This window comes from Cololabis saira, chromosome 3 (assembly GCF_033807715.1).
Source record: "Cololabis saira isolate AMF1-May2022 chromosome 3, fColSai1.1, whole genome shotgun sequence".
NCBI classification, from domain to species: domain Eukaryota; kingdom Metazoa; phylum Chordata; class Actinopteri; order Beloniformes; family Belonidae; genus Cololabis; species Cololabis saira.
The window spans coordinates 46,342,836-46,361,619 of NC_084589.1; the positions used below are offsets into that span (position 1 = coordinate 46,342,836).

At 40.1% G+C, this 18,784-nt stretch overlaps 1 protein-coding gene across 1 annotated transcript; it reads right to left on the reverse strand.

Annotated features, from left to right (window-relative positions):
• Positions 1-1,564: 1,564 nt before the first annotated feature.
• On the reverse strand, positions 1,565-15,842 carry LOC133440690 (zinc finger protein 585A-like; the record flags this gene model as incomplete). Its single annotated transcript, XM_061718007.1, has 2 exons — positions 14,600-15,842; positions 1,565-2,128 (listed from the first exon to the last, which is right to left on the reverse strand). Coding segments are annotated over exons 1-2 (1,737 nt in total), but the record flags the coding sequence as incomplete, so codon positions are not given.
• Positions 15,843-18,784: the final 2,942 nt, after the last annotated feature.

Sequence of the window (18,784 nt, forward strand, 5' to 3'; positions counted from 1 at the left end):
CTGCGTCACTGACAACTTTCCTCTTTTTGATGCACTAAAGTCTTTTTTTATTTGTGTTTTTATTATTATTACGATAGATTGTTCACGCTCGAGTTTATGTTGAGCTTTTATAACTCACCACCAGGGGGCACTGCTGCTCTTTCTACATATGGAGAGTGTAATATTCCAGAATTATAAACAATAAAATGATTCATCCATCTAAAATGCAAACTTAATTACATTTTCATGATTATTTCTGACTAAATATGAGTTGAGGTAAAAAGACATTTACTTCTAAACGGATCTCTGATATAAAAGGGTTAAATCCAAAGTCTGTCTTCTTCCTGGAATCTGATCCTGATGATCCTCCCTCTTCTTCCTGCTCTCCAACCTGCAGATCTGCAGCTTCAAGACAGATCTACATCAGCTTTATAATAAATCATGTGTCAGACTAGTTGTAAATCTAGTACAACTTGACTTTATACATGTGATTCAATAATATTGTTAATTTCATATTATTTAAATAACATGAAAAACGTACACAAATATGTTGTAACTTATAGTTACAATAACACAGCATGGACCATTTGAATAAAAGTGTTTTGACTTAGTTTGTCCCATGAATTATCACGATAATCTGATGTACGTGCAGCTCAGATTTTAAAATGCATAAAGCAGTGGTCACCAATCCTGGTCCTCGAGGGCCGGTGTCCTGCATGATTTAGATGTTTCCCTCCTTTAACACACCTGATTCTAATTAATCATCGTCATCAGCTTGTCATCCAGGGCTCCACAATTCTGTTAATGACACAGTCACTTGTATCATGGTGCAATGAAGCAGGGAAACATCTAAAACCTGCAGGGACACCGGCCCTCGAGGACCAGGATTGGTGACTCCTGGCATAAAGCCTTTTACAGTTGTCAGCAAACTATGGATAACATCACAATATATAACCTCTGAACGGAGTAGATGGAGAGAGTTTAACAACATGGAGCTGCAGATTAACTTTACAAAGAGAATGTGAGTGAAGAATAAACAGACGGGAAAAAGGACGTGTGAGAGAGGCTTTGTAGATGAACGAAATAAACTGTCACGTTTAAAGAAACTTCAGCACATACTAACAGCTCTTTATTTGCACGGTGGAGACGGTAAATTACCAACAGCAAAAAATAATACAATTTTAAGAAGGAACAGGGATTCAAACAAACTCAATGCAGAACTTTACAAAAAAGTACACGACCACATCGTTCCCTCTGCGTCAAGTTGACGGAGAAGCATAAATCCGGGTTGAACCTGCAACCCTTGTGGGGAGGGGATTAGGCTCATCAGCCACAGGAGGTGGTGGTTGGACTTCTGTGGGTTCTTCTTCTGTGGGTCAGACAGGAGTGAACAGCTGCCCCCGGAGGACGATGACATGAGCTTCATTTGTCACGAGTCACCAGACTTCTCCTCCGGGTGATTTTTCATGTGACTCAGCAAACCCATTCTGCGGCTAAAACCTTTGTTGCACGTCTTGCACAAATATCGCTTCTCGCCCGTGTGCGTGTTTATGTGGCTTTTAAGATGTGATGATCTAGTAAAGGTTTTACTGCAGGTGTTGCACAGGTACGGCCTTTCGCCGGAGTGGGTCCTCGAGTGAACCACCAGGTTGTAACGTTCTGTGTAACTTTTTCCACATGTTTTGCAGATGTAGGGCTTCTCGCCCGTGTGCGTGGTTATGTGGCGTTTAAGATGTGATGAGTTTATAAACGATTTTCCGCCGATGTTACACAGGTACCGCCTTTCGCCGGTGTGGATCCTCGAGTGAACCAGCAGGTGGGAATCTTGCCTGTAACTCTTTCCACATGTTTTGCAGATGTAGGGCTTCTCACCCGTGTGCGTGGTTATGTGGCGTCTAAGATCCCATAAATTAGTAAAGGTTTTGCTGCAGGTGTTGCACGGGTACGGCCTTTCACCGGTGTGGGTCCTCGAGTGAATCACCAGGGTGGAACGTTGCGTGTAACTCTTTCCACATGTTTTGCAGATATAGAGCTTCTCGCCCTTGTGGATCATTTTATGCTTCTTGAGCATTGATGATTTTCTAAACGATTTTCCGCAGGTGTTGCACAGGTACGGCCTTTCGCCAGTGTGGATCTTCATGTGATCCATTAAAATACTACTTTTACTGAACTCTTTCCTGCAAGTGCTGCAAGAAAATGCCTTCTTCCCCGTGTGGGTCCTGGTCAGCTTTGATTTACAGTTGCTGTCTGACGGGACAGCAGCATCTTCGTGGTCACCGTGTCGTCTCATTGGCTCCGGATCTACAGTTTTACTGGAGTCTGAGCGTAAACTTTCAGTTCCTTCCTCATCTTTGTTTTGAGCTTCAGGAGAAGTGTGCAACAGCAGCTGGACACAGTTTGGTCCTGGTTCACCATTTTCAATTCTCACATCAGCGACATTGACCAATGAGACATCCACCTCTACGTCCTCGTGCTTCATCTCCTGACCGCTGGAGTCTTCCTCCAGTTCTGTAGTCTGTGGATGCCCTGGTTCCTCCTGGTCCGGGCTGCAGCTCCTCTCCAGGTTATCCAGGTGCTGGTCACTGAAAACCCCGTCCTCCTCCACCTTACAAACATTTTCTTGTGGGAGTTCTGGAATTACAAAAAGGGACAAAAAGATAGGATTATAACAAGTCAAAATTGCTTCCCAGTGTTTGGTTGTATTTGTGAGGTTTAAACTTTGTCCTTAATCTTCAGTCTTCCTCTTCATCTATGTTGTATATATTTGAAAACAAGTGCATTACTCTGTGTGACCATTAGGCGGCACTGTGACTGTACTCTTGTGTTACTGCTTTGGTATCGAGACAGTTGAAGAATAAAGTTGTTGTTCTAGAAATGGCTTCTTCCGCGTCATATATAATGATCTAACTACAAGTACTGCATATCAACACCTACTGTATATGAGCATCCTCCAACCATCGTGTTTTTTTCCAGTGTCATCTCACATCTTGCTAGTTCTAGTTCTAAGTTATAGAGTGTATAACAAAATAAATGTTGACCGGTTTGACATGCAGGTTGATGACATCCTATGGGATGATGGATACACCCATGATGATGTTGAACAAGCATATCAGTCATTTTTCAAGTCTTACAACAGGTGCTTTCCTCTTGTCAGCAAAAAAGCAAACAAGGTCTCTGCATTTAGAAAACCCTGGTTTACACCAGATCTCCATAAGTCTCTGAAAGCTAAGAATAGATTGTATAAGAAATTCACCAGTAATTCATCCCCAATTAATATAGAAAATTATAAGACATTTCGTAACAATTATAATCATCTTGTTAGAACTGCCAAGAAAAATAACTTTTCCGACAAATTCAATGAGGCTTCTAATAACATAAAAACTACCTGGGGAGTCATTAACCAGCTTCTAACTATGAATAAGTCTACAGCCACTCTTCCATCTCAATTTGTTGATGAAAATAGAGTCTACTCTGACCCATCTGACATTGCATATGTTTTTAACAATTATTTTGTTAATATTGGTACAGTTCTTTCAGAAAGGATAACTCTTATAGCCGGGTCTCCATCTGAGTTTCTGACAGGTTCCCATCCTTCTATTCAGAGCTTCAAGCCTCCTACAGAGAAGGAAATCTTGGACATAATGATGTGCCTGAAAGACTCAGCTGCTGGTCATGATGAGGTCAGATCTAACTTAATTATGAAAACTAGACATTCAATTGCTAAGTCTTGACCCATATTTTCACCAAATCTCTAGAAACTGGAATAATACCCAATTACCTCAAAATTGCCAAAGTAGTCCCTGTTTACAAATCTGGAGACCATAGTGTATTTAGTAACTACCGGTCCTTTTCTGTTCTCCCAGGTTTCTTAAAGGGGACCTATTATGAAAAACACACTTTTTCTTGTTTTAACATATATAAAGTGGTCTCCCCTCACCCTGCCAACACAGAAAAGATGATACCCCATGAAAATCTGCAAGGTCTGCTCCCCCCCACCTTACAGAGTCCCCCAGTGTCATGTGGTTTCTGTGAGCCGTTTAGATTTGTGCATTTTCTTTACATCACCAAAATGCAAACCACGCCCTCGGTCTCCTCCGCTGCTGAAACCACGCCCACTACCAGCTCAGCCGGCCGCTCGAGCTTCCGCCATTGTTCAGCAGCAGTGGCTGCTGAACAGCGAGGGGGAGTAGAAATGAGATTTTGCATCGACATTTACCCTCATAAAAGGATCAGATCCCACAGCACGGACCCGGTAACTGACACGAGTCAGCGGTAAGTTCCGTTTTTTTTTATGTCATTTATATTTGTATGATCTTTGCATGGGCTAAGTATTTAGCTTAGCTCCGGAGCACCGGGGCCGCATACGGAGCTGCGGGGGCTGCTCACGGACCGGACCGTCGAGGAGCCCCCGGGTTCGGAACTCCGAACCCGGAGCTCCGAGCCTGGAGATCCGAACCCGCCGGCTCCGGGGGAACCGGCTCCGGGGAGCCGGCCCCCCGGGCTCGGGGCTCTATTAGTACCGTAATACATTTTTCTTCTGTGGTTTCAGATCTTCCAAGCACCTGGAGCTGTTCACATTCAGAAGACGCACGGTCCTTCCTTGAGCCAGCAATAGTGCATACATTTTATTTATATATTTTAACAATAAAGTTGCCATTTGTGAAAATTCAGTGTTGTGATTTCTTTACAGTTACATGATTCATTTGTCTTGTAACATAATAAGTGAAATGATGAGGAATTGGAGTAAATAACCGTGGTGTACCTGTTTAGAATTAAATTCAATCTTCCTGTTTGAAGACGAGGTGACTAAAGGCTGATTTATGGTTCCGCGTTACACCAACGCAGAGCCTACGGCGTAGGGTACGTGTCGATTTAACGCAGAGCCGTGGACACGCTTTGCTACGCAGCAGCAGCACTTCTCCCCGGAGGGACGCTTTGTCTCCTCCCCTGCTACATGTCATTCAAACAGCCAATCAGCGCAGAGCCTCATTATCATAGCCCCCCCTTCCCTTAGAATGGAGCACAGAAAAAGGGGTTAGAAGCGGTAAAACTATAGACACGGCCCACAGGCTGGATTTCTGATGTATGTAGAAAAAACAAGCTTTAGATTGTTTTTAAGACATTCAAGGCCTGTTTAAAATATACATTAAATGCCATAATATGTCCCCTTTAAAGATCCTGGAGAAATGGGTCTATAACAGAATGATGAAACATTTGCAGGACTGTAATAAACTGTAAAAACACCAATATGGATTTAGGAAAAATCCTTCTACAGAAATGGCTTTACTTCAATTGGTTGATAAAATTCACACTGCAATCAATAAAAATGAATACACTTTGGGAATCTTTCTTGATTTATCCAAAGCTTTTGACACAGTTAATTTTGATATTCTTCTTCAAAAATTACTACACTATGAATTTGCTGGAATCACTCATGTGTGGCTTTTCAATTATATTGATAACCGTCAGTAATTTGTCATCATTGACCGTAAATCATCAGAGAGGGCCGCCTTAAAATGCGGGGTCCCCCAGGGGTCTATACTAGGGCCCCTGTTATTTTTGATTTATATAAATGATTTGGCCGCAGCCTCGTCCTCCTTGTTTCCTGTACTTTTTGCTGATGATACAAACGTATTTATTTCACATAATGATTTTCATCTTTAATGGGAAAGGCAAACCATGATTTACAAAACATTTCAAAATGGTTTAAAATTAACAAACTATCACTGAATATAAAAAAAATCTAATTTTATTATATTTACATCAAAAAATTAAATATATTGTAAATCTAACAACGGTCTGTCTATAGGAGATGACCCGCTCACCCAGGTTACATCAACAACCTTCCTTGGTGTAATTATCCATGAAAGTTTAAGCTGGAAAAACCACATCAACCATGTCTGTAAAAAAATATCTAAATCTATTGGTATTATTGGCAAATTCCATTGTTTGGTGAAGGAAAATTGTCTCCCAACTCTTTATTATAGCTTGATATATCCATATCTCATTTACTGTAATAGTATTGGGGGAGCTACCTACAACACACATGTTCATAAACTTAACATGTTGTAAAAAAAAGATTGTGCAGGATTGCCACACACAGTAATTGGTCTGCTCATTCTGCCCCTCTTTTCAAACAACTCAATATTTTACCCATCTTTAAGTTAAATACATATCAACCCTGCAATTTTATTTTCAAAGTATTGTTCCTTCCAGTTTCATTTTCTTTGCCATGTAAAGATTTTTTTCAGTTCAACAGTGATATGCACCATTTTAATACAAGACAGGCTAATCATTTAAATCTCCTGAAGTTCCGTACTGGTTTGTGTCAGTTCTCCATCAGATACAGTTATGGAACACCTACAGCAATCTCGTCTACCTCTACTTCATTCAATCATTTTAAACGTAAACTCAGGACACATTTAATTGATCAGATTACCTAATGATATTTCTAGATTTGTTATTTTTTCTTTAATCATGTAGATACCATGTATTCTATTAATGCTGCTGTTTATTTGCTTTGTCTTTGTTTTTAGACTGCAATCATGTATTCTGCATATTTTAAATCTTTGTACAATATTTTGCTGTATTTTACAGGTAGAGGCCTCGTATAAGCCCCTTGGGCTTTTTGCCTCAGCCTAGCACATTACCAATCTCTCTTTACATTTGTATGTTACTTGTTCTGTTTTTATACTGTGATGAATTAATGAATCTAAAAAAGCGGTGATCTATATCTTTTCTACAGAATAAAGGATTAAGTGTAAAGTGTGAAATATCAGTCTGGTCCAGAGTCTGAATGGACCATGAAAGGCAGCACCAAGTAAACAGAACAACAAGTTAGTTCGGGATGTTTCCGAATCCCACATCAGCAGCTGCTTGAGCTGGGGAGTTTCCCATTTAGTTGGTTTGCTTCATCACCACGGCTTTTAACTGGAAACAAAGGGATCTTGTCAGAGCCGGATTAACGCAAAGGCAGACTAGGCACGTGCCTAGGGCCCGACAGGGGGGGGGGCCAGACAGAGGGACAAAAAAAAAAAAATTTTTTTTTTTTTTTGTCTGCACACATATTAATGGTTGATAACATGCCGGTAAAAACCTAAGGCATATATATATATATATGTGCATTATTACTATATTTAGTATACATACATATATATATACGCATACATGCGCACAGGGCCGCCGCAAGGGATGTGCGAACCGTGCGACCGCACGGGGCCTGGCGCCCCAAGGGGCCTGGCGCCCCAAGGGGCCTGGCGCTATGGGCCGTGTTTTTTTCCCCAATTTTTTATTTATTTTTTCCTTATAAATATCAACAGTCACGTTCCATTACAGACCTAAATGTGTACTAGTCTGCGCATATCAATAAATATATGTGCAATGATGACGGTGTCTGTTGTTCAATACAACTGATCAGACCAAGCGCAGACACAAGCTGCTCTGATCCAGACGGTGGAGTTGGAACAAACTGTCACACAATGTCGAGAGAACGAGACAGATTCAGGAAATTTCCATCAGGGGATGAAAAAAGAAAAAAACAAAAGAAAATGGAAGAGTTTAATGCCTCTCTGAAAGGCACGTTTGATAAATTTGTTACAAAAATCACCGATCCGACCGGGTCTCAAGCAGCCGTGGGGCCCCGCGTCGAGGCAAGAGATGATGATGAGGCAGGGGAAGGTATCCAGTATTTTGCTAATTGGAGAGTTAAAATTGCGCATATAGACACCCGATCCGACCCGAAAAACCCAAAAATTTTGCAAGGGCCCCCCTGGCTATTTCACACAGGGCCTCGCAAATCTCTCAAACGGCTCTGCATACGCATACACATACATACATACATATACACATACAGACATACGGTACATACTACAGCACACTTTGTCTTACTGCAAATTGTATTGGTCTTTGTAGATTTTACTTCTTATTTAACTATTCAATTTAATCAACACATTTAATTAAGATTTTCTGCAAAATGCTCACAATCGATAAGATAAGGATAATTTAATAGCATTTAATAGAGCATTGTAATAACGTATAAATAATAAAAATCTAAAAATAGTCTGATAGACTGTTTAATATACAACACATGACTTATTTTGGAATACAAAGAACCAACTTGACTATGACTTTGCTATGTAAAATGTGAATTAAGTTTTATTAGTAACTTTGGTAAGTTTAAGATTTCATAAATAACATCGATGGAGGGGGGCCCAAAAATCACAGGCTGCCTAGTGTAGTCCATTTATTTAATCCGGCTCTGGTCCCAGCTCGTACATCCTGTCTCTTAAAGCGTTCCTTTCTACCTCATACTTGCCACATTTAAGAATCACATGCTCTACATTCTCTGTGACATCACACTCATCACATTTATCACACACGGACTTTGACATTAAATACAGAGTTGATTTTAAACTAGTATGACCTAATCTTAATCTAGAAATGATGACTTCCTCTCTCCTACACTTTCCTTTGAAAACCTTCACGTTAATTGACTTCTGTATGTTATAAAAATGTCTCCCTTTTACACCGTTGTCCCACACCTTCTGCCATGAATCCCTCACTGCCTTTCTAATTCATGATTTTGCTTCACCTTTACCAAAAGGAATTTCCATAATTACCTCACTACTCAATTTCAATGCTCTTTTAGCAATATTGTCTGCTTTCTCATTGCCATCAACACCCATGTGGGCAGGAACCCAACAAAACTGCACAGTAATTCCAGTTCTGCATAACCTCCACAATACCATTAATATTTCCAACACTAGATCTTCTCTTGTTGTTTTCTTTGAAGTCAAACTCTGAAGGGCTGCAGTGGAGTCTGAACAAATGACATAGTTCCTTCTCGCAGTTACAGTAAGTATTTCATTTACCAATGAAAGTAATTAGAACAAAATGCATACAACATTCTTTTCATCACTGGTTTACTACGACTTGTCATTTAGCAGACGCTTTTATCCAAAGTGATTTACATCTGAGAAAACAACACAAGCAAGAAGGTTTGGAAAGAGTTTTATTTTTTCCGACACAATGAGAGCTGACGCAATTTATATGATAAGCTTCTGATTGTTAATATCAATATATAAAATAAAAATATTTTTTAATTCATGTGTTCTTTATTATTTGTCATGAAACATTTATGTTGTTAAGAAACTTTTATTGCAATGGGCTTCTAAATAATACACATGGTAAGTCTTTGAGACATTAAAACATTTAAATATCAAACTGATCAAACTATCAAACTATCAAACTGATTTTGGTGTGAAATATATAGATATACAAGACTCATTTAAAGCTGCAGTTTCCAACGTTTAACCACTAGAGGGAATAAAGATCCCAAACTAACCCCCAAACTCAGAATGGCCCGGTTTCCCAGATCAGTTAAGTAGTTCTTAACAGCGAAAGATTTCTTTCAAACCTTCTTAAGGAGCCTGTGAAAGAAAATCGCGTTTCCCAGAGTTGCTCTTTGCTTAAGAATCTCTTTCATTAAGAAGGAAATGAAAGATGCTGCTGACCCAGTCTTTACAACCATCTTAGTGAACAAAGACTCACAGATCCCGCCGCGTCAGGCAAATCAATATCACACCAAGCAATGAGATATTAAAACAATGCACCCTGCACAAGTTTTGATCTATTTTATACTTTAGATTTATATTGTTTAGCATTCATTGGTGACAGCAAAGGGAGAAAAAAAAAAGAAAAATAAGGAATAACAAGTGTGTTCCTGTATATGCTTTATGCATTACGCACAAATAAAACGATCATCATGAATATCATGTATTTGATAATTTGGCTGCTATACAGCATGTTCTCGCTGCAAATCAACCGGGCGAAGCAGAACTGTTTATATGAACGCATTCGTGCGTCAGCACTTCAATCCCCTGGACGTGTCTGCAATTTGAAGCCCTCTATAATTATAAAAAGAATTTCACTTATCACGGGTTCTTTTTGGAACATAACCCCTGCGAAAAACCAGGGATTGCTGTAATTCCACGTTGCGAAACGCGCCTTCTTTTGGCCATGACCGTCATGTTTTTGAACGCACACACACTACGTTTCCTCTGGTCTCCTGTGATGGGAAAAAAAGCTTCACTGTAGCCAAAAATAACGGAGTAACGCACCGTTTGGTAGCGGTAATTGCGTGACTGAATTTAAAAAGTAATGCGTTAAGAGTATTAGTTACCGCAAAACTAACGGCGTTACTGTAACCCGTTACTAAATAACGTTAGTCCCAACACTGGTCTCCACACCGTCTGTGTCTCCAAACACCCGCAAATACAACGTTGATAAATGCAATAGTGAAAACGCTCAAGCAGCTAAATAACCTTCAGAATATTTTTTTGAGGTGAAGGATTCTGTTTTACTAGTCAGGAGGATACAATGTGGTCCAATATGCTGAATGATTTTTAAGTTAATTTCTCCTTTCGTCCATCTTTCACATTTAATAAAAACAATACATTTCCTCATTATTTTCTTACCAAGACTACTTCTTATTTAGTTGCAGTCTTGTTTTCATCATGAAAAAGGGTCATTGAATTATATTAATCATCTTAATTTTTCATTATAACGCACAGGCAGCAGTGAATTAGTGCGTTGGTAGCAGTGCTGCGTGTGAAAATGCGCTGATAGTGATCGGTGATCGATTTGCCTGGCATTGATGGTCGGATGTGTCCAAAGCTCGTGAGGAGATGAAGTCAGTACGAGCGGAGGGGGCAAAGGCTGTGGCGGCTAGAGAGCCAGAGGACAGCGACTAATCAAAATCTGCATTGACACACGCACCTCCATTGCAAAGTGGATTGCATGCAAAAAGAGGCTTGGACATAAAAATAACTGTACAGTGGACACAGTAGTAAATCACAGGAACGGTGATCAGGATGAGTGGACTGGACACGTGTACAAACATACATGCTATCTGGACTGTGAAGGATGAAATTAGACAAATTGCTATGTGGTAAACTATGTATCTTACTGAATTCTGTTGTTGATGTGATCATGAATCTTACATAGAACGGGGCGGGACTTTAATAAGCGTCAGCTTCTCCCGTACCCTTTTTGTCATGTGCTGAGTATGCAATGTATAATGTTCTGGAGATGAAATGTGTCTATATAAACATGCCGAAATAAACGAAATAATAAATAATTGATTGATTTGGTTTCAGAACCGGACAGCTCCTCCAAAGAGCTTCTGAAAGAGCGAAACTAAAGGACGGGGTTAAGAAGTCATCTGGGAAACACCCGTATCTTAGGGTACCTTCTTAGTTGAAACCTTCTTTGAACCTCTCTTAAATCCTTAAGAGAGGTTGGATCTGGGAAACCCGGCCATTTTCATTAAACCTTCTCCAGAGACCAACAGAGCAGATCATCTTTTTTTAACCCACATCAACTCCATGGTTCCTGACACAGTGGATTCCTATCAGTTTTCCTACCGTGCCAACAGATCAGTGGATGAAGCGATGGCTTCGGCTTCACTTCACCTTCCAACACCTGGACAGGATGAACACCTATGCACGGCTTCTGTCCCTGGATGTGTCATTTGATGAAGCCAAGACCAGTGAAATAACAAACTGGATCAAAATGACGTGATTGAGGAAGTTGAGGATAAAGGACAAAAGTGCATCTCCACTTTTCAACTTCATTTGATGACATTTCTCTTTCTCTCCACTGAGCTAAATGCTGGTTGTACTGATCACGCTGTACCAATAATCTGCATCACTGACAACTTTCCTCTTGTTGATGCACTAAAGTCTTTTTTTATTTGTGTTTTTATTATTATTACGATAGATTGTTCACTCTTGGGTTTATGTTGAGCTTTTATAACTCACCACCAGGGGGCACTGCTGCTCTTTCTACATATGGAGAGTGTAATATTCCAGAATTATAAACAATAAAATGATTCATCCATCTAAAATGAAAACTTAATTACATTTTTCATGATTATTTCTGACTAAATATGAGTTGAGTTGAGTTGTGGCAGGTTGGAATTATATAAAGCAAGAAATTTAATGCGTAATTAGGGGCGTGGCCTTTTGATTGGCATTAATTTGTCTAACCTGTAAATAAATACTTTTTCTAAGATCTTAGAAAATGTTGGGAGTAAAGAATCAGGCCTGTAATTAGTGAATTGGTGTCTGTCTCCAGTTCTGTACAGTGGGATGACTTTTGCAGTTTTCATTTTTTTTGTAAATGTCCCAGTTCTGAGCGACTGATTACAGCTGTATGTCAGTTAACAATCCATCAATAACCTTTTTGACTATTGTCATATCACCACAGTCAGTTGACACCTTGTTTTTACATTTACTTACAATATCTATGATTTCTCTCTCCTCCACAGCTGTGAGAAACATTGAATCTGGATTTCTACTTATTAATGTTTCCTTCCATCCATCAGCTGATCCAGGATCACACATTTTTCTGCTTTGGACCAACACTCACAAAATACCTGTTAAAATGATTAACCACCTCATTCATATCATTAATGACTTCATCGTTATTGGTTAAATATTGTGGATAATTAGTCTGTCTTGAACTTTTCCTAATGGCATCGTTCAATATATTCCAAATACCTTTAACATTATTTTTAGTCCTTATTCATGAAGGAATTCATGTCCCTCTCCATGAAGGCAAGTGGTCTCGGCCCTGAAACAGCAAAGTCCTCCCTCTATTATCATATTATTATTTTTATTATTATTGTAATTATTATTACAAAAGTGCATCTCCACTCGTTGAGTTTGCACTTTGAAAGAGATGGAAAATGGACTGGTACCAAAAGCCAGGCTTGTTGCACAAGGTTTTGAGGAAGTGCAAGTTTCTGCTACAGAAGGAATCTCCAACCTGTGCTTCAGTCTCTGAGGCTCCTTGTGGCAGGAAGTTATCAAAAACAATGGACACTGCATTTTTGGAGACTTCCAAAGTTTTTTTTGCAAGAATTTACCAAAACTAAACGTTAGGTTTGACTATTAAAATCAAGCTTCCCTCTCAGGATTTCTGGCTAGTTAAGAAATTATGGCTATTATGTCTCAGTGTTTCAGCCTCTCCACCATAACGTAAGTGTCGTGAAGGTGTTTTTAAGATGCACTTTATGATGTTGTCCATGTTAATATTTTGTTTCTAGGGCAGGTATGATTGGCTGTTTCTAACGTCAAATGCTGAATTAGTTGATGAGATTTGCACTTGATACTGTGGTTTCATTAAACTGCATTTAATTTTTTTTTATAATAATAATAACAATGACTTGGATTTATATAGCGCCCTTTAAGGCACCCAGAGCGCTTTACAGAAATCATTATTCATTCATACACATTCTCACCGGTGGTGGTAGCTACGTTTGTAGCCACAGCTGCCCTGCAGACTGATATAAAAGGGTTAAATCCAAAGTGTGTCCTCTTCCTGTAATCTGATCCCGATGATTCTCCCTCTTCTTCCTGCTCTCCAACCTGCAGATCTGCAGCTTCAACACGGATCTCAACATCAGCTTTATAATAAATCATGTATCAGACGAGTTGTAAATCTAGTACAACTTGATTTTATACATGTGATTCAATAATATTGTTAATTTCATATTATGTAAATTATATGAAAAACATACATAAATATCTTGTAACTTTAGCTTATATACTTACAATAACACAGCATGGATCATTTGAATTGCATTGTTTTTACTTAGTTTGTCCCATGAATTATCACGATAATCTGATGTACGCGCAGCTCAGATTTAAAATGCTTAAACCTTTTTACAGTTTTCAGCGAACTATAATATCACAATATATCGTAAAATTTGGATACCGCAATATCGTATTGTATCGTGACTCAAGTATCGTGATGTGTATCCCACATCACACTCATTTCCTCATTTATTTGCAAAATAAATGTTCTTGTTTTCTAAATCAATAAAAAACATTTTAAAAAGGGAAATAAAAGCAAACCGTATCTGACTGCACTGACTTCTGAAATCTTCAAGGTTTTTTTTTTAATGCTGCAGACATCAAAGTTTATAAAATGGTGACAGGTGGTTGGCTGTTCTGATTCTGACGTGTTGATGGTTGCGTTTTTCTTTTGTCCTCGTTTCTCTGAAGTTTCTTCATGTTTTCAGAGGAACGTTGTAAAAACTGAACACATAAATATATCAAACTTGGACTAACCTCAGATCGGAGTAGATGGAGAGAGTTTAACAACAGATTAACTTTACAAAGAGAATGTGAGTGAAGAAGAAACAGACAGGAAGAAGGACGTGTGAGAGGCTTTGTAGATGAACGAAATAAACCATCACGTTTAAAGAAACTTCAGCACATACTAACAGCTCTTTATTTGCACCGTGGAGACGACAAGTTACCAACAGCAACAAATAATACGATTTTAAGAAGGAACAGGGATTCAAACAAACTCAATGCAGAACTTTAAAAAAAGTACACAACCTCATCGTTCCCTCTGCGTCAAGTTGACGGAGAAACATAAATCCGGGTTGAACCTGCAACCCTTGTGGGGAGGGGATTAGTCTCATCAGCCACAGGAGGTGGTGGTTGGACTTCTGCGGGTTCTTCTTCTGTGGGCCAGACAGGAGTGGACAGCTGCCCCCGGAGGACGACAACATGAGCTTCATTTGTCACGAGTCACCAGACTTCTCCTCCGGGTGATTTTTCATGTGACTCAGCAAATCAATTCTGCGGCCAAAACCTTTGTTGCACGTCTTGCACAAATATAGCTTCTCGCCCGTGTGGGTCCTCGAGTGAAACACCAAGCTGTAATGTTGCTTGTAACTCTTTCCACATGTTTTGCAGATGTAGGGCTTCTCGCCCGTGTGCGTGGTTATGTGGCGTTTAAGATCCGATAAATTAGTGAAGGTTTTGCTGCAGGTGCTGCACACGTGCGGCCTTTCGCCGGTGTGGGTCCTCGAGTGAACCACCAGGTTGAAACGTTGCTTGTAACTGTTTCCACATGTTTTGCAGATGTAGGGCTTCTCGCCCGTGTGCGTGGTTATGTGGCTTTTAAGATTTGATGATCTAGTAAAGGTTTTTCCGCAGATGTTGCACAGGTACGGCCTTTCGCCGGTGTGGATCCTCGAGTGAACCACCAGGTGGCAACGTTCTGTGTAACTTTTACCACATGTTTTGCACATGTAGGGCTTCTCGCCCGTGTGCGTGGTTATGTGGCTTTTAAGAGCTGATAACTGAGTAAAGGTTTTTCCGCAGGTGTTGCACAGGTACGGCTTCTCGCCCGTGTGGATCCTCGAGTGAACCAGCAGGTGGGAACGTAGCCTGTAACTTTTTCCACATGTTTTGCAGATGTAGGGCTTCTCGCCGGTGTGCGTGGTTATGTGGCGTTTAAGATCCGATGAAATAGTAAAGGTTTTGCTGCAGGTGCTGCACACGTGCGGCCTTTCGCCGGTGTGGGTCCTTGAGTGAACCACCAGGTGGCAACGTTGCTTGTAACTCTTTCCACATGTTTTGCAGATGTAGGGCTTCTCGTCCATGTGGGTCTTCGAGTGAATCACCAGATGGGAATGTAGCCTGTAACTTTTTCCACATGTTTTGCAGATGTAGGGCTTCTCGCCCGTGTGCGTGGTTATATGCCGTTTAAGATATGATAAATAAGTAAAGGTTTTGTCGCAGGTGTTGCACAGGTACAGCCTTTCGCCAGTGTGGATCTTCATGTGATCCATTAAATTACAACTTTTACTGAACTCTTTCCTGCAAGTGCTGCAAGAAAATACCTTCTTCCCCGTGTGGGTCCTGATCAGCTTTGATTTACAGTTGCTGTCTGACGGGACAGCAGCATCTTCGTGGTCACCGTGTCGTCTCATTGGCTCCGGATCTGCAGTTTTACTGGAGTCTGAGCGTAAACTTTCAGTCCCTTCCTCATCTTTGTTTTGAGCTTCAGGAGAAGAGTGCAACAGCAGCTGGCCACAGTTTGGTCCTGGTTCCCCATTTTCAACTTTCACATCAGCAACATTGACCAATGAGACATCCACCTCTACGTCCTCGTGCTTCATCTCCTGACCGCTGGAGTCTTCCTCCAGTTCTGTAGTCTGTGGATGCCCTGGTTCCTCCTGGTCCGGGCTGCAGCTCCTCTCCAGGTTATCCAGGTGCTGGTCACTGGAAACCCCGTCCTCCTCCACCTTACAAACATTTTCTTGTGGGAGTTCTGGAATTACAAAAAGACAGGATTTTAACAAGTCAAAAGTGTTTCCCACTGTTGATTGTTTGGTTGTATTTGTGAGGTTTAAAGTTTGTCCTGAACCTTCTGTCTTCCCCTTCAGCTATGTAGTATATTTGAAAACAAGTGCATTACTCTGTGTGACCATTAAGTGGCACTGTGACTGTAGGAAATCTAGCAGAAAATTGGAGAGTCTGGATCCAGAGATTTGAACAGTTTCTTGTCGCCAGCGGAATCGACGAAAAGTCTAATTCAGTGAAAAGAGCCACGTTCCTACATGTGGCCGGGGACGAAGCAATTAAAGGTATATAAAACTTTTGACTTTGATGAAGACGTAGATGACTATGATACATTGAAAGAACATTTCTGCCAACATTGTGAGCCAAGGAAAAATGTGCCGTATTTGAGGCACCTGTTCTTTATTCAAGTGCAAGGAATATCAGAGACTGTTGATGCATATGTGACTGATTTAAAAAAGAAAGTGAAAGACTTCGAGTTTGAGCACCTCACAACACTTATTGATGTAAATGTTCGCACATCCAAGTGGAGAACAAGGTGGATTGAGGAAAACCTACAGTATGACCCTCGCAGAACTGGTCAGTGCCAATAAGGCAGAATGAAACATCTTTATGTAATCTGAATTAGATGACATATATGACACACACTGCAATCAATCTCACTCTAATAAAGTAAGGTAGCTGTCTTCAATTTGATAAAGACACCATAGTTCAACTGAAACAATAGTAGGTACAGTAGCCTATGCTGTACCAGGATAATTTTCCATAGGTGTTAATAGAGTGGTTAATCGTACCACAGAACACAGAACACAGCACATACACCTACTACCTTTCACCAGACAGTGCTAATTCATTTAATATCTCACCTCTGCATTTATAGCCAAGCCACTTGAGGGAGGACACAGGTCCCACACACTGGAGACACTTGTCCAAGGGGGAGACAGTTGCACACACCAGGCTATGTTTCTGACACTGTTGGAATGTTTTTATTGTAACATTTATTGTTACCAGACAGTTTGAGCAGCAAGACATTTCAGAATCATAAGTATTTATCTTAAAAGTATTTTTAAAAAAAACAACACATTTCCATCAAATGTCTACATTACATTCAACTTACCCTCTCACTGTTGACAACTGTCTCCATTTCAGTTGGACTGCAGAACTGATTCTCCGTGTCCATCTAAGATAGAGAACAAGAGCAGATGTGTTCAAAATTAACACCGTGGTCTGCCTGTGTTCATTTGTTCATTAAGTGACAGGTCAAAAAAAGTGTGCAAATACAGCTTTAGAAGGTCTGTCAAAAATGTCTTGCACAGGCTCCAGACTAACTCGTCCACTGGTGTGACCGACTGAGAAAGTTGGTTGCACCAGCACATGATTTGGTTGCACCTTTTTTATGGAATATTGTATCAGTCAGAAAGGAGTGCTTGAAAACAGGGTTTTGTATCTGTAACCATAGTTTTGTAAAGCTGTGCATTTATGTACAAACATAAATGCACAGCAACCCGCTCTGGCTCAACCTGTCAACTAGAAGTTTCACATTCTCGTGATCGAGACACACACAGGTGTTGCGGTCATGTGCCTTTGGCTCTGTAATGTAAAATGGCCGCAGTCGTAAAAACTATCTGTATGACAGTGACAGTGTCCCATCCACCTCTGAATTGTACTCTGCATGGAATTCTTTCATAGATTTCATGAGTATGTGTCTCTGAACCTTCTTCTTCTTGTGTGTGACTGTGTCTTTCTTCCCTGAGAGAAGGCGACTATTTTCGTCTCTACTGAGAAATGCAATGACCTGTGTTTTCCTCACTGAAGATATTTTCTTTAGCCCTCGTGGCCTGTATTTTTCACTTAGATTGTGTTTTAATTTATTTGACCTTTGCATGCCCTTTCTTAATTTGTCGCTTTTTTGTTCTGACTGTTTTAGTTTCATTTGCAGTTGGAGAATCTTTAGTTTTTCTTTTTCTTTTTGCAGCCGCTTGCAACATTTTGATACCTTTTTCACTTTTTCTGGAGTGGAGGAAGAAAGTGGTTGCTCCAGTGTTTGAGATTGAGGCTCAAGGGATTGCTCTACTTCTGGAATCAAAGACTCAGATGGTTGCTCCAGCTCTGGAGGTGCAGGTTCATGTTGTACTTGTACAAGTTGTTCAGGGGGCTGCTCAAAAGAGTTTCCTTCAATGGATTCCGGAGTTAAGTTCATCACCACATTCACTTGTTTGATTTTTTCACGGCGCCGCCTCTGATTAAATCTCCATTTTTTCCTCTTTTTTTCAGCATCTGATTGCGTCATTATATAGATCGGTGGATGATCAGGATTGCCATCCTTCCCCCTCTTTCTTCTCTGATAGCTAAAAAACAAGCATTTAATAGTTATGACTGGCACAGAAAAGGATTCACATCCATTAAATGTTATTAGTAGTCTATTAATAGTAGGCTATAAAATTATAAAAAGTTTAAAAGTTAAATCAACTCCCTCTTCCATTCTCTCTTAAACATTTTTTGTTACTATTTCATTGCTAATGTCAATAATAATCACTTTACTAGGATTTGGTCTATGGCAACACTTTATGTTGCATTAAGTTGCATTATTACACAATTATTGCATGATAGTTAACGTTGTAATTAATGTAAAATGGTGCTGG